Below are 22,466 nucleotides of genomic sequence, written 5' to 3' on the forward strand. Positions count from 1 at the left end.
TGGGACTACAGGAGCCCCCCACCACGCCCGGCTAGTTTTTTGTATTTTTTAGTAGAGACGGGGTTTCACCATGTTAGCCAGGATGGTCTCGATCTCTTGACCTCATGATCCGCCTGCTGCGGCCTCCCACAGTGCTGGGATTACAAGCGTGAGCCACCGCGCCTGGCTTCTCTTCTTTCTTATATCACTTCTCTCCTTCCCACCACTGTCAACTCAGGATTTCTGGGGTTCGTTGCTGGTTCTGCCCATTAACTGTCTAATATGATTATATTATCTAATTATTAACAATTTTGGTTTCCTTTCTCTGTGCCTCAGTTTCCTTGATAAGAAGCAGCAGTTCTCCACTCTTGGAGAAAAGGGTTTCAATTTTTTTTGGGACAAGAGTCTCGCTCTGTCGCCCCGGCTGGAGTGCAATGGCGCAATCTCGGCTCACTGCAACCTCTGCTTCCCAAGTTCAAGTGATTCTTGTGTCTCAGCCACCTGAGCAGCTGGGATTACAGGCACGTGCCACCACACCCAGCTAATTTTTTTTTTTTTTTTTTTTTTTTGAGACGGAGTCTCGCTGTGTCTCCCAGGCTGGAGTGCGGTGGCGCGATCTCGGCTCACTGCAAGCTCCGCCTCCTGGGTTCACGCCATTCTCCCGCCTCAGCCTCCGAGTAGCTGGGACTACAGGCGCCCGCCACCACGCCCGGCTAATTTTTTGTATTTTTAGTAGAGACGGGGTTTCACCGTGTTAGCCAGGATGGTCTCGAATTCCTGGCCTGAAGTGATCCACCTGCCTCGACCTCCCAAAGTGTTGGGATTACAGGTGTGAGCCATGGTGCCCGGCTGGATTTCAATATTTGTTAGCCTATAAGAAAACTGTCTTTCACCTCCTCCAACAGGGAAGGTGAGATAGAGAAATCTGAGGAATGCCGATACCAGAGAAAGTCCTCCAGGGAACAGAGGCAGATGGAGGGCTGCTTGGTCACAACATAGTCTCGACCATTCTGACACACGGATGACTTGCGTAGCCGCAGAAACTGTTCTTTATAGCCCAAAATGCAGCCATCTTCATAATCTTCAGGGTCTGTGGAGTGTGCCAGCCATATGGTATAGTCCTTCTCTTCACCTAAATGAGAGACAGACTGTTCAGGAAAGTGCACAGCACAGAACCCACCCACGGGAGGCAGCTGCCAGGCTATAGGAAGAACAAGGAGAGGGAAAGTGGGAATGTCTGACTCAACCTATTCCTTCATTTTGGAATTGCAAACAGAAAGCTACACTAGTCTAGAGCCTACTAGCAATTGCATTTCCTCATGCCAAAAGAGTATTCTTTCCATCTCAACATCCATCTGAGGATTAGGAAAAACCCTACTTGTTTTGAAGTGGGAGCTGGATAGAAAATCTCTCAAGTTCCTTCCAAACTAAGAGGCTGCTGTCTGTGTGTCTTGCACACCTACGCCCTCAGTCAAGGAGCTGTCAGAGGTAAGCAACCAGATATTTTCCACTCAGGGCCAGGGAGCTCTTTGTTTAGGACAAGATACTAATTAGCCAAGAGCACAGGTTCAATTTCACCATGTGTTCATTGGCTTAAGGCAGAAGGGAAAACATCCTCTTCCTAGACTTCTAGCTCCAGTTGACCGGCTCTCAAATGCAGATTGCTGATAAACCTAGTTTCTGGCTTAGTATGTCATATCATCTACTGGAAAAATGACTCAAAGGTTGTGACCTAAAGACAGTGGATTAGGTTTTATCCTTTGGGAAATGAAGACCAGCATAGAGCCTGCTAAAGAGCAGGTGCTTAACAAATCTTTTAATGACATTAAACTTTAGGGGTAACTGGAAAACTGCCTGCTGAGGGGAGAACTCCCAAGCCAGCTTCTGTACAGACTACTGAATGGATTTAAATGACAGCGACCCTCAGGCATTAAATCTATTTGAACGTCTTATGGAAAAGTAAGGTCCAAACCAAGGGTCTGCTCCCTCAGGAGTCACTAAATCAACACACTGAGGAAATGAGCTCATGACAGTCTCAAAGAACCAAATTCAACTAAAGTGTCTGGAAACGTTAAGTCTTTTATTGTATCATACTAACACTTAACTACAGGTCATCCTTTTTCCAGTGTTTTCCTTTATCCCCCTTCTTCTTTTTTTTTTTGAGATGGAGTCTTGCTCTTGTCACCCAGGCTGGAGTGCAATGGCACAATCTTGGCTCACTACAACCTCTTCCTCCTGGGTTCAAACGATTCTCCTGCCCCAGCCTCCCGACTAGCTGGGATTACAGGCACCCGCCACCTCACCTGGCTAATTTTTGTATTTTTAGTAGAGACGGGGTTTCGCCCTGTTGGCCAGTCTGGTCTCGAACTCCTGACCTCGTGATCTGCCCATCTTGGCCTCCCAAGGTGCTAGGATTACAGGCATGAGCCACTGCGCCCGGCCATTCCCCTTATTTCTTAGTATAACGCCAGCACCTTTGTTTGGCACTGAGATCAGGGTTTGCTTGTGACACTTCGGGAACACTGTGTAATGAACATTATGAATCTTTTTCTGAAGCTATTTTCTGGGCCTTTAATATTGCTTAATGTTGAAATAATATTTTGGATATATTAAGTTTATTTTATTAATATCACCTTTCTTTTTACTTTTATAATGTAACTGACAGAATAATTTATTTTTTTTTTTTTTTTTTTTTTTTTTTTTTTTTTTTTTTTTTTTTTTTGAGAGGGAGTCTGGCTCTGTCGCCCGGGCTGGAGTGCTGTGGCCGGATCTCAGCTCACTGCAAGCTCCGCCTCCCGGGTTTACGCCATTCTCCTGCCTCAGCCTCCCAAGTAGCTGGGACCACAGGCGCCCGCCACTTCGCCCGGCTAGTTTTTTGTATTTTTTAGTAGAGACGGGGTTTCACCGTGTTAGCGAGGATGGTCTCGATCTCCTGACCTCGTGATCCGCCCGTCTCGGCCTCCCAAAGTGCTGGGATTACAGGCTTGAGCCACCGCGCCCGGCGACAGAATAATTTAAATGACATATGTGGCCCTCATATTTCTCCTGGACAGTGCTAGCACCAAGGAGGAGGCTGTTTTTCTGATGCCATTCCATTACTTAATCACCCGCACAGAACATCTGTCAATCCTCTTTCATGTGCATATGCATCTGCTGATTCCAGCTAACAGAAATCAAACCATATTGATTATTTAGGAAAATGGGCTTACAAGTTGCTGGTAGAAAAGGTCAAAGGAGACACTCACAGTTCCTTTCAAGGATATCTTTAAAATCAATGGTGTAGGAGACCCACTGGCTGGTCAGGAAAGATTCTGTGAAGCCCCAAATGCTGATATTCATGGACCTCGCTCCAGGTTCTGAAGCTAGGCCAGTGAAATAGATGGGGTCCCTGGTGAATGTGTACGTTTGCCAGCACTGACCTTCGTCTGTGGAGAACCTGAAACCACGATTAGAGAAAGATCATGACAGAGGATCCACATATACTGGGAATTCAGAAAACCACTCTGGCTTTTTGACCCCAAACCAGACAAAACCCCTTACACATTTAGGTGATGGCTTATTGGCTGACAACTATTTTAATCTTTTTTTTTTTTTTTTCCTGAGATGGAGTGTCACTCTGTCACCAGGCTGGAGTGCAGTGGCACAATCTCGGCTCACTGCAACCTTTGCCTCGTGGGTTCAAGAGATTCTCATGCCTTAGCCTCCCGAGTAGCTGGGATTACAGGCACGTGCCACCACACCCAGCTAATTTTTGTATTTTTAGTAGAAATGGAGTTTCACATGTTGCGCAGGCTGGTCTCGAACTCTTGACCTCAGGTAATCTTCCCGCCTTGGCCTCCCAAGATCATCGGCGTGAGCCACCGCACCCGGCCAACTATTTTTACTTTTAATGTCTGTGGTTAACAGGATAAGCAAAAGAGATTTGTTCAGAGAGAGGATGAAAGTAAATATCTTTGCAGAAATTATTTCAAAGGAAAGACAGGAGAGTGACCCGGGTAAGAAGTGGCTTTTAAATTAATAAATGTAAGGCTGGCTGTGGTGGTGCACGCCTGTAATCCCAGCATTTTGGGAGGCTGAGGCAGGTGAATCACCTGAGGTCAGGAGTTCAAGAATAGCCTGACCAACATGACAAAACCCCGTCTCTACCAAAAAATAAAAAAAAAAACTCACAAAATTTAGCTGGGTGTGGTGGTGCATGCCTGTAATCTCAGCTGCTCAGGTGACTGAGACACAAGAATCACTTGAACCTGGGCGGCGGGAGGTTGCAGTGAGCCAAGATTGCACCACTGCACTCCAGCTTGGGTGAGAACAGCGAAACTCCATCTCAATGAATAAATAAATAAATAACACTCAAATTATTTTATAAGAACTTATACTTCTTTTTTTCTTTGAGACAGGATCTCACTCTGTCACCCAGGCTGGAGTGCAGTGGTATGATCTCGGCTCACTGTGGCCTCGACCTCCTCAGTTGATCCTCCCACCTCGGCCTCCCAAGTAGCTGGAACCAAAGGCATGCACCACCACGTCCAGCTAATTTTTCTTTTTTTTATGGAGACAGCAGTTTGTCACATTGCCCAGGCTAGTCTTGAACTCCTGGCTCAAGTGATCCACCCACCTTGGCCTCTCAAAGTGCTGGGATTACAGGTGTGTGCCACCATACCCGGCTCAGAACTTATACTTAAGAAGTCATTTTCAATCTAGAGTGCTTGAACACTTCCATAATAATTTTGTAGACAGAAAGAATATATATGTATATATATATTTTTTTTAATTGAAATAATATTAGAGACAGGGTCTCCCTATGTTGCCCAGGCTGGTCTTGAACTCCTGGGCTCAAGTGATCCTCCTGCTTTGGCCTCCCAAAGTGCTGGGATTAAAGGCATGAGCCACTGCGCCCAACCCAGAAAGAATGTTTTTAAGAAGTGACAAATATCGGCCGGGCGCGGTGGCTCAAGCCTGTAATCCCAGCACTTTGGGAGGCCAAGACGGGCAGATCACGAGGTCAGGAGATCGAGACCATCCTGGCTAACACGGTGAAACCCCGTCTCTATTAAGAAATACAAAAAACTAGCCGGGCGAGGTGGCTGGCGCCTATAGTCCCAGCTACTCGGGAGGCTGAGGCCGGAGAATGGTGTGAACCCGGGAGGCGGAGCTTGCAGTGAGCTGAGATCCGGCCACTGCACTCCAGCCCGGGCGACAGAGCGAGACTCCGTCTCAAAAAAAAAAAAAAAAAAAAAAAAAAAAAGAAGTGACAAATATCTTAGCTAGAGGCAGTGAGACGAAAACACAACGCCATTTTAAAAGCAATCCTTTCTAGAATCTTATCTATACTTCTGTCAAATGCAAAAATTTGAATTATAGTCTGTAACATCCCCCTAATAAACTGAAGACCATCCCCCCAGGTGCCCTCTATGCAGACAGTGTGTGTGAGATGAGTTCATGCATACTTAATCACATTGATAGGACGGCTGCTGTGCTCAATGGCCACAATGATGCCTCCAGAATCCAGGATGGTGTAATAGTGGGGTCCTTCCAGCATCTTTGTCCAGGAGTAACCCCCATCATCTGAGATGTACACATCTGGAACCATCACTGAGATGGCGTCCCCCACGCTACCTGCAACATAATTCGCCATCTCATCAGCACAAATAGGCAATGAAACAGAGAGCATTTACTCAAGAGAGAATAATTTTGAATGAATTTATTCTGATTATTTCCCATCAAGTCTCTTTTAGTAGGAAAGAAAACCACCAAAAACTTGGGAGAAGTTGTGTTGCTCTCTCTGATAAAGGTTGATGAAAAACCCAAAGTGTTGTTGTAATGTAAGAAATTCTACCAAAGGAATGTGAAAGTATCCACAGTGTTTTTTCTCAGAGCGTTCAAAGCCTGCGGCTGAGTTTCAGTGTGCTCAGCCACTGTTCCAGTTGGAGGCAGTGAGTGGGAGGTTTCTTACCATGAGCAATGACAATGCCTACGGCATTTGGCTCTGAGAGTGGGGCCATTGGAACATTCAGTTTCTGGGAGATGCTGTAGGAAGCATGAATATGAAGGCTGCACTGTGAAAAGAAACAAAAGCTTAGATTAGAACCAAAGATACAATTTCTTTAATCATTTCACGGAGCCCTTCCAATAAAGCTTTAAGTTAACCCAGACCTAGGTAAATGTACCATCTTAACCTTTTATTTACTATTTAGGTGTATAGTTCAGTAGTGTTAAGTATATTCACACTGTTGTACAATTACATCTCTAAACCTTTTCATCTTATAAAATTCAGTCACCAAATAAGCAACAGTTCCCTACTTTTTCCTCCTCCCAGCTCCCAGAAACTACCATTTTACTTTGTGTTTTCTATGAATTTGGCTACTCTAGGAAGCTCATATAAGTAGAATCATATAATATTTTTCATTTTATGTCTGACTTATTTCACTTGACATAATGTCCTCAAGGCTCATCCATGTTGTATTAATAGCGTATGTCAGAATTTCCTCCCTTTTAAAGGCTAAATATTATTTGTGTGTGTGTGTATGTGTATCCACACACACCCCACACTCTATTTACTCATGTATCTGTCAATAGACACAAGTTGCTTCCACCTTTTGGCTATCATGAATAATGTTGCTATGTACATGGTTGTACAAATATCTTTTTGAGAACCTGCTTTCAATTCTTTTGGATGTATACCCCAGAAGTGGAATTGCTGGATATGATAATCCTATTTTTAAATTTTTTTAGGAACTACTATGCTGTTTTCTGTAGCAGCTGCACCATTTTACATTTTTACCAAAAGTGCACCAGGGCTCCAATTTCTCCATATCCTTGCCAACACTTTTTAAAATAGTACACCCTAATCTGTGTGAGGAGATATCTCATTGGGGTTTTGACTTGCATTTTCCTAATGATTAGTGATGTTGAGCCTCTTTTTATATGCTTGTTAGTCACTTCTATATTGTTTTGGAGAAATGTCTATTTAAGTTCTTTGCCTATTTTTTATTCAAGCTATTTGTTTGTTGTTGAGTTGTAGCTCAGTGGCATACTCTTGATTCTGAAATGTACTACAATATCTGGAAGCAAATATACAATTATTTCCTCATGGGTAACCTGCCTCAGTTTATTTTATTTTTGCATTACATCAAAGCCTCTGACCAATGTTTAAAGGCGGACTCCACACAAATAAACTTGATAAGCACCTGATATACTTCAGACACTGTACAAGATGTGATGGTAGTTGGAAATAAGATCCAGTCTTGTCTTTAAGAAACTGGTGTCTTAGGCTCCACGCCCACTCTCACAGACCCAGCCAAGTGGACCACTGCATCAGGCCAGCCCCTGAAGGCTAAGGGTAGCCTGCACCAGGTAGGCTCCTGCAGATCCACTTACCAGGCTCCAGGTGTTTCACCTGAAGACCCACTTACAAGGTCCATGGATTCCACTGCCAGGCCTGCTGCAGAGGACCCAGCCTCCAAGCTACTCCCAAAGCCCAAGGCACCAGGCCCACCTACCTGCAGAACCTGTCAGTTGCCCTGCAAGAATCTCTGGATGAGCTACCTGGTAAGAGATTCCCCTGCTGAAGCCATCTGTAAAGGACTATGTGTGTAAGGGGACACATAGGCTGAAAGTAGAGATCAAAAAAAGATATTCCACACAAATGGTAGCCAAAAGAGAGCAGGGGCGGCTATATTTATTTATTATTATTTTTTTTGAGACCGAGTCTCACTTTGTTGCCCAGGGTGGAGTACAGTGGCGCGATCTTGGCTCACTGCAAGCTCTGCCTCCTGGGTTCATGTCATTCTCCTGCCTCAGCCTCCCGAGTAGCTGGGACTACAGGTGCCCACCACCAGGCCCGGCTAATTTTTTGTATTTTTAGTAGAGATGGGGTTTCACCATGTTAGCGAGGATGGTATCGATCTCCTGACCTTGTGATCTGCCCACCTTGGTCTCCCAAAGTGCTGGGATTACAGGCGTGAGCCACTGTGCCCAGCCAGGGGTGGCTATATTTATATCAGACAAAATAGACATTAAGTAAAAAACTATCACAAGGGATAAAGAAAGTTACCACACAATGATAAAGGTGTCAATTCATCAAGAGCCTATAACATTGGTAAATATAAATGCACTCAACATTAGAGCACCTAAATGTATAAAGCAAACATTAACAAAACTGAAGGAAGAGGTAGACAACAATACAATAATAGTAAGGGACTTCAATACTGTACTTTCAATGATGGATCATCCAGACAGAAAACCAGTAAGGAAAGAGCAAACTTGAACACCATCATACAAATGGACCTAACAGACATATACAGAACACTTAATCCAACAGCAGCAGAATACACATTCTTTTCAAGTGCACAGAGAATATTCTCCAGGATAGGCCACAAAACAAACCTTAACACATATAAGACTGAAATCACCTCAAGTATCTTTTCTTTTTTTTTTTTTTTGAGACGGTGTCTCACTCTGTCACCCAGGCTGGAGTGCAGTGGTGTGATCTCAGCTCGCTGCAAGCTCTGACTCCTGGGTTCAAGCAATGCTCTGCTTTAGATTCCTGAGTAGCTGGGATTACAGGCACTCACTGCCACGCCTGGCTAATTTTTTTGTATTTTCAGTAGAGACCAAGTTGGTCAGGCTGGTCTTGAACTCCTGACCTTGTGATCCACCCACCTTGGCCTCCCAAAGTGCTGGGATTATAGGCGTGAGCCACCATGCCCGGCCTCAAGTATCTTTTCAACTATGACATAATGAAACTAGAAATCAGTAAAAGGAGGAAAATTGGAAAATTCACATGAATGTGGAAATTGAACAACATATTCTTGAACAACCAACGAGTCAAAGAAAAGGGAAATCAAAAAATATCTTGAGACAAATGAAAAGGGAAACACAACATACCAAAACTTAAGGGATGCAGCAGAAGCAGTTCTAAGAAGAAAGTTTTTGGTGATACATGTCCACATTAAGAAAAAAGAAAAATCTCAAAAATCTTAACTTTATACTTCAAGGAAATAGAAAAAGAACAAACTAAGCCCAAAGTTAGCAGAAGGGAGGAAATAATAACAGAGCAGAAATAAGTGAAATAGAAGTTAGAAAAAAATATGAACGATCAATGAAACTTAGATTTGTCTTTTTTTTTTGACAAGATTAAAAAGTGGCAAACTTTTAATTAGAATAAAAAAAAAAAGAAGACTCAACTAAAATCAGAAATGTAACAGGAGACATTACAACTAATACTACAGAAAAAACAAAGGATCCTAAGAGACTACTATGAACAATTATACTTCAACAAATTGGATAATCTAGAAAAAATGGATGAATTTCTAGACACATACAGCTTACCAAGACTGTATCATGAAGAAGAAATAGAATATCTGAACATACTAATAAGAGTAAGGAGGCTCAATCAGTAATCAAAAACCTCCCAACAAGAAAAGTTTAGGACCTGATGGATTCAATGGTGAATTCTAGCAAACATTCTTCAAAGAAAAATTAAGACTGATCCTTCTCAAACTATTCCAAAAATTGAAGAGAATGGAACACTTCCAAACTCATTTTATAAGGGTGGTATTACCCTGCTACCAAAACCAGACAAGGACGCTAGAAGAAAACAAAATTACAGATCAATATCTCTGATGAACATAGATGCAAAAATCCTCAACAAAATACTAACAAACTGAATTCAACAGCATGTTAAACAGATTATATACCATGATCAAGTAGGATGTATCCGTGGAATGCAAGGATGGTTCAACATATGCAAATCAATAAATGGGGTATGCCACATTAACAGAATGAAGGACAGAAATCATATCATCTTGATAGATCCAGAAAAAGCACTTAACAAATTTCAACACTCTTTCATGATAAAAGCTCTCAATAAATTAGGTATAAAAGGGATATACCGCAACATAATAAAGGCTATATGTGACAAGCCCACAGCTAACATCATACTCAAACATTCAAAAGCTAAACCTTTTCCTCCAAGATCAGGAATAAGACAAAGATGCCCATTCTCACCACTTCTGTTCATTATAGTAATGGAAGTCCTAGCCAGAGTAATTAGGCAAGAAAAAGAAATAAAAATAAAAAGCATCCAAACCAGAAAGAGGTAAAATTGTCTGTCTCCAGGTGACATGAGCTTATATATAAAAATCCTTAATCTTTAAAGACTCTACCAAAAATCTGTTAAAATAAACAAATTCAAAAAAGTTACAGAATATAAAATCAACATATAAAAATACAATATACACTAACAACAAACTATCCAAAAAAGAAATCAAGAAAATTCCATTTATAGTAGCACAAGAAAAAAACTTAAAAAAAAAAAAAAAAAAAGAAACTTAGGGACAAATTTAACCAAGGAGGTGAAAGACTAAAAAACTACAAAACATTGATGAAAGAAATTTGGGCCGGGCGCGGTGGCTCAAGCCTGTAATCCCAGCACTTTGGGAGGCCGAGACGGGAGGATCACGAGATCAGGAGATCAAGACCATCCTGGCTAACACAGTGAAACCCTGTCTCTACTAAAAAATACAAAAAAACTAGCTGGGCGTGGTGGTGGGCGCCTGTAGTCCCAGCTACTCGGGAGGCTGAGGCAGGAGAATGGCGCAAACCCGGGAGGTGGAGCTTGCAGTGAGCTGAGATCCGGCCACTGCACTCCAGCCTGGGCGACAGCGTGAGACTCCCTCTCAAAAAAAAAAAGAAATTTGACCAAAAAAAAAAAAAAAAAAGAAAGGAAAAAAACCCTATGTTCCTGGATTGGAATAATTAATATTGTTAAAATGTCCATACTACCCAAAGTGATCTACAGATTAAACATAATGCCTATTATTTTGACTGTCTTTTTTTACTATTATATGGTTATAAATAACCCTCTTTCTGTGACAACACAGAACAATCCAAATACATATTAATTAATTCATCAGATGTTTACTGAGTACCTGCTACATTTCAGGCACTGTTTTAGGTACTTAAGGTACATCAAGAACAAAACCACCAGTTGTGGTGGCTCACATCTGTAATCCCAGCTGAGAGGCTGAGGTGGTAGGATCACTTGAGGCCAGGAGTTTGAGACTAGCTTGGGCAACATGGTGAAACCCCATCTCTACCAGAAAGTACCAAAGTTAGACAGGTGTGGTGGTACACACCTGTAGTCCTAGCTACTTGGGAGGCGGGAGGATTGTGTGAGCTCAGGAATTTGAGGCTGCAGTGAGCTATGATTATTCCACTGGACCCCAGCCAGGGTGACAGAGTAAGACTCTGCCTCTTAAAAAAAAATTCCAATGGTATTTTTCACAGAAATAGAAAAAATCCTAAAATTTATATGGAACCACAAAAGACCCTGAATAACCAAAGTAATTGCAAGCAAAAAGAACAAAGCTGGGGGTATCATGCTACCTAATTTCAAAATATACTATAGAGCTATAGTAATCAAAACAGCATGGTACTGGCATTAAAAACACATATAGACCAATGGAACAGAATAGAGAGCACAGAAATAAATCTATGCATTTATTGTTGACTTATCTTTGACAAAGGTGTCAAGAACATACAATGTGAAAAAGTCAGCCTCTTAAATAAATGGTGCTGGGAAAACTGAATATCTATATGCAGAAGAAATGTGAAAAAGTCAGTCTCTTAAATAAATGGTGCTGGGAAAACTGAAGAAGAAAAATGCAGAAGAATGACTTTCAACCCTTTTCTTTTTTTTTTTTTTTTGAGATGGAGTCTTGCTCTGTCGCCAGGCTGGAGTGCAGTGGTGCAGTCTCGGCTCACTGCAACCTCCGCCTCCCAGGTTCCAGCAAGTCTCCTGCCTCAGTCTCCCCAGTAGCTGGGGCTACAGGCGCACACCACCACACCCAGCTAATTTTTGTATTTTTAGTAGAAACGGGATTTCACCATGTTGGCCAGGATGGTCTCGATCTCTTGACCTCATGATCCACCTGTCCTGGACTCCCAAAGTGTTGGGATTACAGGCGTGAGCCACCACACCTGGCCTCAATCCTTATTTCATGTCATGTACAAAAATCAACTCAAAATGGATTAGAGACATAAATGTAAGACTTGAAACTGTAAAACTACTAGAAGGATATATAGGGAAAAAAGCTTGACAGTCATCTGGGCAATGGCTTTTTGGATATGACCCTAAAAGCACAGGCAACAAAAAACAAAAACAGACAAATGAGACTGCATCAAACTAAAAAGCTTCTGCAGAGCAAAGGAAACCACCAAAAGACAGAAGAGAGACAATACACGGAATGGAAGAAAATATTTGCAAACCATACATCTTATAAGGGGTTAATATCCAAACAAATCAGTATCAAGAAAACAAATAATCCAACTAAAAAATGGGCAAAGGACCCGTATAGCCATTTATCAAAAGAAGACATTTAAATGGCTAACAGGTATATGAAAAAATGTCCAACATCACTAATGGTAAGGGAAATACAAATAAAAACCACAATGAGATATTATCTCCCCCAAGTTAGAATGGCTATTATCAAAGAGATAAAAGGTAAGTATTGGCAAGGACATGGAAAAAAGGGAACCCTGTACATTGTTGGTGGGAATGTAAACTGGTACAGCCACTATGCAATACAGTAAGAAATTTTCCTAGAAAATGAATAACAGCAGGGCCGGGCATGGTGGTTCAAGCCTGTAATCCCAGTACTTTGGGAGGCGGAGGCAGGTGGATCACGAGGTCAGGAGTTCGAGACCAGCCTGGCCAACATGGTGAAACCCCATCTCTACTAAAGATACAAAAAATTAGCTGGGCATGGTGGCACACGTCTGTAATCTGTCACTCAGGACGCTGAGGTAGGACAATCACCTGAACCCGGGAGGCGGAGGCTGAAGTGAGCCAAGATCATGCCATTGCACTCCAGCCTCAGTGACAGGACAAGACTCTATCTTAAGCAAAAAAAAAAAAAAAAAAAGAAAATGAAGGACAGAATTACCAGCAATCCCATTTCTATTCAAGAGAAACAAAATCAGTATGTCCAAAAGATATCTGTGCTCCCATGTCCACTGCAGTATTATTCACAATAGCCAAGATACAGAATCAACCTAAGTGTCCACTGAATGATAAATGGATAAAGAAAACGGAATATTATTCGGCCTTAAAAAAGAAGGAAATCCTGTCATCTGTTGAAAACATGATGAACCTGGGAGGCATTACGTTAAGTAAAATAAGCCCAGCACAGACAGACAAATACTGCATGATCTCACTTGTAGGTGGAATGTAAAAATGTCAAGCTCACAGAAGCAGGGAGTAGAATGGTGGCTTTCGGGGGCTTGGGGTATGGGGTGATGAAGGCCAAAGGGTACACAGTTTCAGTTATTCAGGATGAATAAGCTTTAGAGGGAAAATATACATGGTGACTATAGTCTAGAATACTGTATCGTTACTTGAAGTTTGCTAAGAGAATAGATCCTAAGTGTTCTCACCACACACACAAAAGATAATTCTGAGGTGATGCATATGTTAGTTAGCATGACCGTGGTAATCATTTCACAATGTATACATATATCAAAACATCACAGTGTACATTGTAAATATATATACAATTTTTATTTGTCAATTATGCCTCCAGAAAGCTGGGGAAAAAAGAAGTGTATTGTCAGAAACTAGTTGAGGTATGCAGCCGAAAGAAAGTTAGTGCTCTAAAAAAGGTTCAAAATGGTTAAAATGATAATAAATATTATATTATGTATATTTTACTATGTTTTAAAAAAGAAGAGGTTCAAGCAAACTATTAATGAAATGAAGAGGAATGATTAGTTCTAACCGGATGGTCACCAAGGGTGGTTAGGATTTCCACTAATCCTAGTCAACTGGGGTTGGGGGAGACAGGCCCAACTTCCCCCAGGAATAGTGTGGGTGTTCAGGGAATGGCAGGGGGTTACAAGGGTGTGTCAGGGATAAGGTGAGCAATGACAATGAAAAGGCGGCAGAGGGCCCACCAGGAGAGAACCTTCACTCACCAGGTCAGGGACAGAGGCCATTCATAGGCCAAGAGAGCCACAATGAGCGCTGGGCAGGCAGAGGCATGGGGAGCCTGCAGGCAGCAAGGCAAACACACAGGCCACTGAACCTGCCCAGGCTTAAGGCGAGGAGGGCAGTGGCTGGGCAGGGCCAAGGCAGACAGATGGGAAACAGGGGTCAGAAGGTCGGGTAGATGCAACAGTGCTTGCGAGTGTAAAGGAGGAGAGTGTGTTGAGGTGGTGTAGGCAGGCACACTTTCTCTCACCATTTAAGGCTCTTAAAACAGAAAACCCCACCTAGAAAAGCAAAGTGTATGTCAGTGATAGGGATACTAAGGAGGGTTTGGGAACTACTGGTACTTGAATTTCTGAAGGAAACTCCAGCTGTCCCCCAAGCTCTCATTCTGTGAGAGTCAGATAAAAACTTATTTTTTTTCCCCTTTTTCCTTGCCTGCCTCTCACTCCTGGCTTTGGATCTCCTGGAGTGACACGTGTGTAGTTCCGGTTCCCAATCTCTCTGCAAGGAGGCCTGCCTTGCGTCCCTATGCACTAAGCAGGTCACCACCCACTGGCCATGGGAGCCTAGGGAGAGGGAAAAGAAGGCCAGATCCTCTTCCTCTTGTTTCCAACGAGCAAGACTGTGCACTGCTTATGAGTGGCGGAGCTGTGGCTTCTTGCAGAATCTCTAAAGTCTCCCAGCTGCCATGTTGAGCCCTAACTAATTACCAGCCCCTCTGGCCGTTGTTTTAATTCAGCAGTTTAGCGAACCACAAATTGTTAGCCCTCAGTTTTGTTCTTTAAAAGACAAATAATCCATAGTATTTTGACCTTTCCTCAGTTCTTACTTCCCAAATTCTAAGTTAATTTCATTACTCTCATCTCAAACTTTCCATCTTATTCTGAGGACCCTAATCAAGTATGAAACTTCATCATCCAAAAGCCTGGCATGGATCAGAGCAAAACGGAAAGGCTGCTGTGCTCTGCACACATTAGAGTAAACAAACCTCATTCTTGTTTTTTGCTGTAGCATCACATTCACTGTTTTCAGGCTTCCTCAGGTGCTTCCACCTTCCTCCTTGGTCAAAAGTGATCATGGTCTGGATAGAATTATCTGAATGGGAAGAGAACGACATTAAGCCTGATACACTGGAAGTACCTAATTAGATTCAGTTTATCATTGCATAACTCTCTCCTGAGACCATATAGCCCCTGGAGTACGACAAGCTTGTAACACCTCACAAAACAGCTCATTGTTGGTGAGTAATGAAGCAGCACTTTAAATATGATATTTGAGGCCAGGTGCAGTGGCTCACACCTGTAATCCCAGCACTTTGGGATCACCTGAGGTCTGGAGTTTGTGATCAGCCTGGCCAACATGGTGAAACCCCGACTCTACCAAAAATACAAAAAGTTAGCCAGGCATGGTGGCGGGGGCCTGTAATCCCACCTACTCGGGAGGCTGGGACAGGAGAATCACTTGAACCTGGGAGGTGGAGGTTGCAGAGAGCCAAAATCACGCCATTGCACTCCAGCCTGAGCAATGAGAGTGAAACTCTGTTTCAAAAAAATAAAAAAAAAAAAACATATTTGAAGAAGGTGTCCCACCTGAACAGGACCCAACTAATTCCACAAATTATCTAGGACTGATATTCTTTGAAAAAGATACCTTTTAACTCCTTACCAACATGAACAGGCTGATGTCCATTCTCCTTCCCTGTTTGCTTGCCTGGGAAGTAAAGTCTACCATAGGAAGGCATCCTAACGTTTATTCAGACAAGGCCATGACACTAGGCTTGTTTCAGGGACTCTTGAGATTCAATAAGTGCGCATAGTTCCAGGTTAATAACTCTGAATTATTGTCTCTCTACTACTCCATATCCTATTTTTCTTATACCTTTCTTTTTTCCCTTGTCTCTTCCCCATTCTTATTTTCAATGATATAAACTGTTGCAGGTTTTAAATTCAGAGATAATATCCTTTGAGTTTTCCTTTATTTTTATTTATTTATTTATTTATTCATTTATATATCTACTTATTTATTGAGACAGAGTTTCGCTCTTGTTGCCCAGGCTGGAGTGCAATGGCGGGATCTCAGCTCATTGCAACCTCCACCTCCTGGGTTCAAGCAATTCTCCTGCTTCAGCCTCTCGAGTAGCTGGGATTACAGGCACCTGCCACCCGGCTAATGTTTGGTATTTTTAGTAGAGACGGGATTTCACCATGTTGGTCAGGCTGGTCTCCAACTTCCGACCTCAGGTGATCCACCCGCCTTGGCCTCCCAAAGTGTTGGGATTACAGGTGTGAGCCACCGCGCCTGGGCTCCTTTGAGTTTTCTAAGAAAAAGCAAATGAGAAAGCAAATGAAGGAGAATTAGTTTATTCAACAAACATTTACTGAGTGCCTACTATGTGAAAATTCTTTTTTTTCTGAGACAGAGTCTTGCTCTATCACTCAGGCTGGAGTGCAGTGGCATCATCTCGGCTCACTGCAACCTCCGCCTCCGGATTCAAGCAATTCTCCTGCCTTAGCCTCCCGATTAGCTGGGACTACAGGTGCGTGCCACCAGGCCCGGCTAATTTGTATTTTTAGTACAGATGGGGTTTCACCATATTGGCCAGGCTGGTCTCAAATTCCTGACCTCAAGTGATCCACTCACTTTGCTCTCCCAAAGTGCTAGGATTACAGGCATGAGCCACTGTGCCCAGTGTGAAAACTTTTGTAAGCCTTTGGGAATATATCAGTGAACAAAATAGACAAAAAAGATATTGTGAAAAATACATTCCAGTAGGGCCAGACAAGCACCAGACATAGTAAATAAGTAAATTATGTAGTATGCTAGAAAATAAGCACTATGGAAAAAACTTGCGCAGCTAAAGGTGGATTGATAGTGTGTGTGTGAGGAGGGGAGGGCAAACTGGAATTTAAAATAGGATAGTCAGGGAAGGTCTCATTCAAAAAGTAATACATGAGTACAGACATATCAGCCTTGCAGGTACCTGGAGAAACAGAGGGAACTGTCTGTGCAAACTCTAATTCGTGCATGTGCATGTGTACCTGGTGTGTTAAGAACTGGCAGGTGGACAGTGTGATGAGGGTAGGGCAGATAGAAAGAGAAGAGCTGGAGGTGAGTCAGGGAGGAAACCAGGAGCCACATCTCCAGGACCTTGTAGGCCACTGCCAGGACTTTACAAAATAAAAACAGCCCCTACCTCCTACTGAAAAATAAATACATAAATAAAATGACACTTTAAGAGTCTTTGTACTTGAGACTAATGTGTTTATTTGTATAACTGGCCTAAGGAAAGGTGAGCTCTGTAGAGCCAATGAGTAGAACACAAGAAGAACCCTGGTTGGCTATCGCTATGCACCCTTAACAAGAGGAAGAGCAGGAAGTGGGTCAAATTCAGGCTTATTCTCGTAGGCCTACATCTCCCAATACAGAAGACTCATTTTATAACCTAAGCAACACAGACTCAAAACATCTTCTTTTCTACTTGCCATTGCTCTTCTCACTCCTAGTTCTATTTACCATAACTTATTTAAAACAGGGAGCCAGAATTTGCATGGGCTTGGTCTGTCCCTGCTAGACTCTCCTCCTGATCCCTCCTCCCCTGGCATCACCCAATGTCTCACCACCACCACCTGGCCAAACCCTCCTGCGACTCTGATACTTTGCATGTGTAGCTCCTTCAGCTGAAAATGCCCTTCCCTCCCCATTCCTGCCTATCATACTTCAGGCTCAGTCTTAAATGTTTTTAAAGTGTGTTCATTGTATGGTTTTGAGTGCAAGGCTGTCCAGTCGTTTATTCATAGGCTCATTCAGCAAGTATTACTGAACATCTACTATGTGCAAAAATTGTCATAAGCACCAGAGGAGCATCAGTGAACACAACTTTAAAAATCACTGCCATTCATAGGACTCAAACAGAAGCTTCTTCAAAGAAGATATTCACACGGCCAACAAGCACATAAAAAGTTGTTCAACATCATCAGTCATTAGAGAAATGCAAAAAGAAACTATAAACGAGATACTACCTCACTCCCATTAGGATTGCTTTTACAAAAATAACAGAATATAATGTTTGCAATGAAGTAGAGAAATTGGAATACTTTTGTATTGCATGTAAAATGGTACAACCACATGGAAAACCCATTGGTATTTCCTCCGAAAGAGAAACATGGAATTATCATGTGATCTTGCTATTTCACTCCTACATATATCCCCAAAGGAATTGAAAGCATTGACTTAAACAGTTACATGTATAACAATGTTCATGGCAGCATTCAGTATTCATAAGAGCTGAAAATGGAAATAGCCTAAGTGTCCATCAATGGAGGAATGAAAAATAGGCTGGGCATAGTGGTTCATGCCTGGAATCCCAGCACTTTGGGAGGCCAAGGCGGGCAGATCACCTGAGGTCAGGAGTTCGAGGCCAGCCTGGCTAACATGGTGAAACCCCATCTCTACTAAAAATACAACAATTAGCTGGGTGTGGTGGCACACACCTGTAATCCCAGCTACTCGGGAGGCTGAGGCATGAGAATTGCTTGAACTTGGGAGACTGAGGTTGCAATGAGCTGAGATCAAGCCACTGCATTCTGGTCTGGGCAATAGAGCAAGACTCCATCTCCAAAACAAAAACAAAAACAAAAACAAAACAAAAGGTGCTATATTCAAACAAAGGAATATATCTATTCTAGCCTTAAAAAGCAATAAGTGAAATTCTAAAACATGCTGCAATATGGCTGAACTTTGACACAATATGCAAAGTGAAAGAAGCCAGACATACAACCAATAGTGTATGATTCTGCTTACATGAGCTACCTAGAATAGGCAAATTCATTGAGACATAAAATAGAATGTTGGTTACCAGAGCTGGACGACTGGGTGGGGACGAGGAATGGTTGTGCACCTGGTGCAATTTCTATTTGGGATGATGAAAAAGCTCTGGAAATAGGGGTGATGGTTGTACAACATTGTGACTATGCTTAATGCTACTGAACTGTACCCTATACAATGTTAAAAACTGCAAATTTTGTTATACATATGTTGCCACAATAAAAAAAAAGGAAACAAAAAAATGTACATGGGTAGGCTTGTTGGCTTGGCAAGCAACACTACTAGAGGACAGGTTCCCCGAAGCCTCAAGTCCTACCACATGCAACTGAAGGCACGGCGCACCACCAGGATGCTGAGACTCACCTTCAGAGAGCACGCTTGTTATGTAGACGCCGCGGAGGGAGGTCACATTGGTAAAGTCTGTCTCTCCGCCTGTGGTAGTGTAGAGATGTCGGTCCAAAGACTTGGAATAGACAATGCCTCGATCATCTGAGGTAAAGATTGTGCCAAACCCAGTGTCTGAAATAGGCAAACAAACAAAAATACTAAGTCTTGGGTGGAACCAAAGAGAAAAACAATAGTCTAACCACACACATGATTGTCTGCCTGACCAAACACAGTAGCCAACTGTGTCTCTTCACAATGAAGACTCAGACCTGAGAATTAATCAAGGTTTGATACTCAAGATTTTTATGCCCATCTTTAATTCTAGTACCCAGCTTAGTGCCTGGAATATGGCAGATGCTAAGTTTGTTGAATAAATTAATCAGATGCTACAGAAAAACTCTTCCCAGATATATTTTGGTGGGAGAGGCCGTGTGTTTAGTTTACACTTTTTAAATCTTTACACTCTAGAACAATGCTTCTCAAACTATCTGTAGTGAAGGATCAATTTGTAAGATTTCCAATATGTCACAAACTGATGCTTTTGTAAAACATAATAAAAACTAATCAGTAGATATAAGCCCCTAATTTTCTTTTTTTGAGACAGAGTCTCACTCTGTTGCCCAGGCTGGAGTGCAGTGGCATGATCTCCGCTCACTGCAACCTCCGCCTCCCGGGTTCACGGCATTCTCCCGCCTTAGCCTCCTGAGTAGCTGGGACTATAGGAGCCCACCACCATTCCCGGTTAATTTCTGGTATTTTTTAAAGTAGAGATGGGGTTTCACCGTGTTAGCCAGAATGGTCTCGATCTCCTGACTCGCAATCTGCATGCCTCAGCCTCCCAAAGTGCTGGGATTGCAGGCGTGAGCCACCACACCCAGCCATAAGCCCCTAATTTTTTATCATTAGATCCAACAGACATAAAATTGCTTTGTCAAAAGGCTAGAAGAGTTTCCAAACTCTTGCTCTCAATTTCTGTACTTACCTGGTAACAGAGAGTTTGTAAATCAGTACCAGTCTGGCTGACCATTCTTTGAGCAGCTCTGCTCTAGAACACCTAAACATACACACAAGCTACCTTAGAGTACGAAAACAAGTGGCATTTTTAACAGGGGCTACAGATTATCTCTAGGACAGAATAATCAGTAAGGCACTAATAAATTTCTAGGGGTAAGAGGAAACTCGACATGTAAAAAGAAAAGCTGCTCAAAGCTTACATCTCTATGCTTTTAAGGGTAAGCCACTAAAAAGGTCTCACCTCCAGGTTCATCTACATGCATGAATACCATGTCATCATTTGCTGCCAGAATAGAATAGAACTGTTCCTGTCCCACAGAGGGGAGCTGGGCCATGCTCCACGTGTCCCCTTGATCTGTTGAAACGTGGATCCTTCTTGTTGTATCCTAGAACAGATGTCAGTATTTATCTTTCTAATTTTCAGCCAAGATGCCATGTGCAGGGACATGAACAAGAATGTTTTAAATAATTACTATTATCCATTTCTCCACTGGGTACAATTGCTATGAATGAAAGGTCACAGTACCAATTACCAAAGCAATTTCTAGCCTCTAGCAAAGTTCTAGGTAAAGGAACAATCCATTCTATTTTAAGTAAGGCTATCTTGGCTTTCTCTTTGAATTCTTCATTCTGATGAGGCCCTGTAAGACAGTATAGTCTTTGTCTCTGATAGTCCATCTCCTTCAGTAGAGCTAAGGATTTGATGGGAACATCTTTAGGTTGGCTTTATAGCCATTTGCATACACTCACTCAGATAATTCATTTTTTTCTTTTTTTTTTTTTTTTTGAGACGGAGTCTCGCTCTATCGCCCAGGCTGGAGTGCAGTGGTGCGATCTTGCCTCACTGCAAGCTCTGCTTCCTGGGTTCATGCCATTCTCCTGCCTCAGCCTCCCGAGTAGCTGGGACTACAGGTGCCTGCCACCACACCCGGCTAATTTTCTGTATTTTTAGTAGAGACTGGGTTTCACCGTGTTAGCCAGGATGGTCTCGATCTCCTGATCTCGTGATCTACCTGCCTCGGCCTTCCAAAGTGTGGGGATTACAGGCGTGAGCCACAGCGCCCAGCCGGATAATTCTTAAAATGATGACTACTGCATAAAAGTTTGGTCCCTTTCATACAGTCCTTGCATAATTCAAAGAATTATATAATTAAGGGTCTAGAAAATAGAGATGAAACCCATATTTGGGAGATCACAAGGGAAGTCAAGATGTAACACGCCTTCTCTCTAAGGAAGTCTCTCAGAATAGCCAGGATGAAGGAACAGGCATGGGCTGGAAAGAGGCCAAGGAGAGTCAAAAATTACTATAAGGAAACTGATCAGGGAGTATTTGGCTGGCAAAAGGAGTCTATTAAGAAAGCAATTAAAACTTAACTCTCTGATAAATAGCTTAAAATCGCTACTAGATACAGTTAGCCTGGACATAAGAATTAATGTCAGTGTTTCCTTAGGTTAAATACTCTGTAAAGTTCAGTGATAAGTACATTTAACTTATTCAACTTATACCAAGATGTCTCATTACGTTGAATCTTATTCTCATTGCTGTAGGTAGAAACCAGAGTTCAAAAGTACATCGCAAAATTTTAATTGTGTAGACAGAATTATACCATATATGCAGTACAGCATAGGAGGCTACCTCTGGAATTTGAGTCTGATTTCCAGCAGGATTCCACTATTGTTGACCCTAGGTAAGTTACTCAATTTCCTCACCTATAAAACTGAGATAATACTATTAGCTCACAGGGTTGTTGGGAGGATATTACAAAATGGCTCGGGAGAGTTATCTGTACTTATTGCCTACTTCTTCATCTCTAGTTCTCACTGAAGTCACTCCAATCAGCCTTTTAAATTCCAATGAAGTGCTTTTGTGAAAGTCACTAACAACCTCCACTTCGCCAACTCCAGTGGATTGTTCTCAGAATGCGCCTAACCCAATGGTCCTGATTTCCCTTTCCCTCCCTTGCTCCTCCCTTTCAGTCTTCTCTGCTGGATTCTTCTCTTTCCAACTTTCTGTTGTGGGTGCTTCAGGGCTTGCTCAGTCCTCTCACCTCTTTGCTACCTACTTACTCCTCCAGAAGATATCATCTAGTCACATGGCTTCAAATATCATAGCAATTAGGGAGATTCATATACCCAGATGTTCACTTGACAGCTGCATTCAGATATCTAATAGGTGTCTCATATGCAGAACTGAATGCTTTTTTTGTTTTTTTGAGCCAGAGTCTCACTCTGTTGCCCAGGCTGGAGTGCAGTGGCATGATCCTGGCTCACT

General features: G+C 42.4%; 1 protein-coding gene across 2 annotated transcripts in view; it reads right to left on the reverse strand.

Moving 5' to 3' along the window:
• SORT1 (sortilin 1) overlaps positions 1–22,466 on the reverse strand; it is a 91,568-nt gene that overhangs the window by 12,916 nt on the left and 56,186 nt on the right. For both annotated transcript variants that reach the window (XM_025384594.1, XM_025384589.1), the window contains exons 9-15: positions 20,436–20,580; positions 19,157–19,312; positions 14,958–15,064; positions 5,933–6,035; positions 5,427–5,595; positions 3,225–3,415; positions 922–1,111 (exon numbers count right to left, since the gene is read on the reverse strand). In XM_025384594.1, the coding sequence (XP_025240379.1) occupies positions 922–1,111; positions 3,225–3,415; positions 5,427–5,595; positions 5,933–6,035; positions 14,958–15,064; positions 19,157–19,312; positions 20,436–20,580 (1,061 nt within the window). The remainder of the gene's footprint in view (positions 1–921; positions 1,112–3,224; positions 3,416–5,426; positions 5,596–5,932; positions 6,036–14,957; positions 15,065–19,156; positions 19,313–20,435; positions 20,581–22,466) is intronic.

The sequence above is a fragment of the Theropithecus gelada genome, chromosome 1 (assembly GCF_003255815.1).
Source record: "Theropithecus gelada isolate Dixy chromosome 1, Tgel_1.0, whole genome shotgun sequence".
NCBI classification, from domain to species: Eukaryota; Metazoa; Chordata; class Mammalia; order Primates; family Cercopithecidae; genus Theropithecus; species Theropithecus gelada.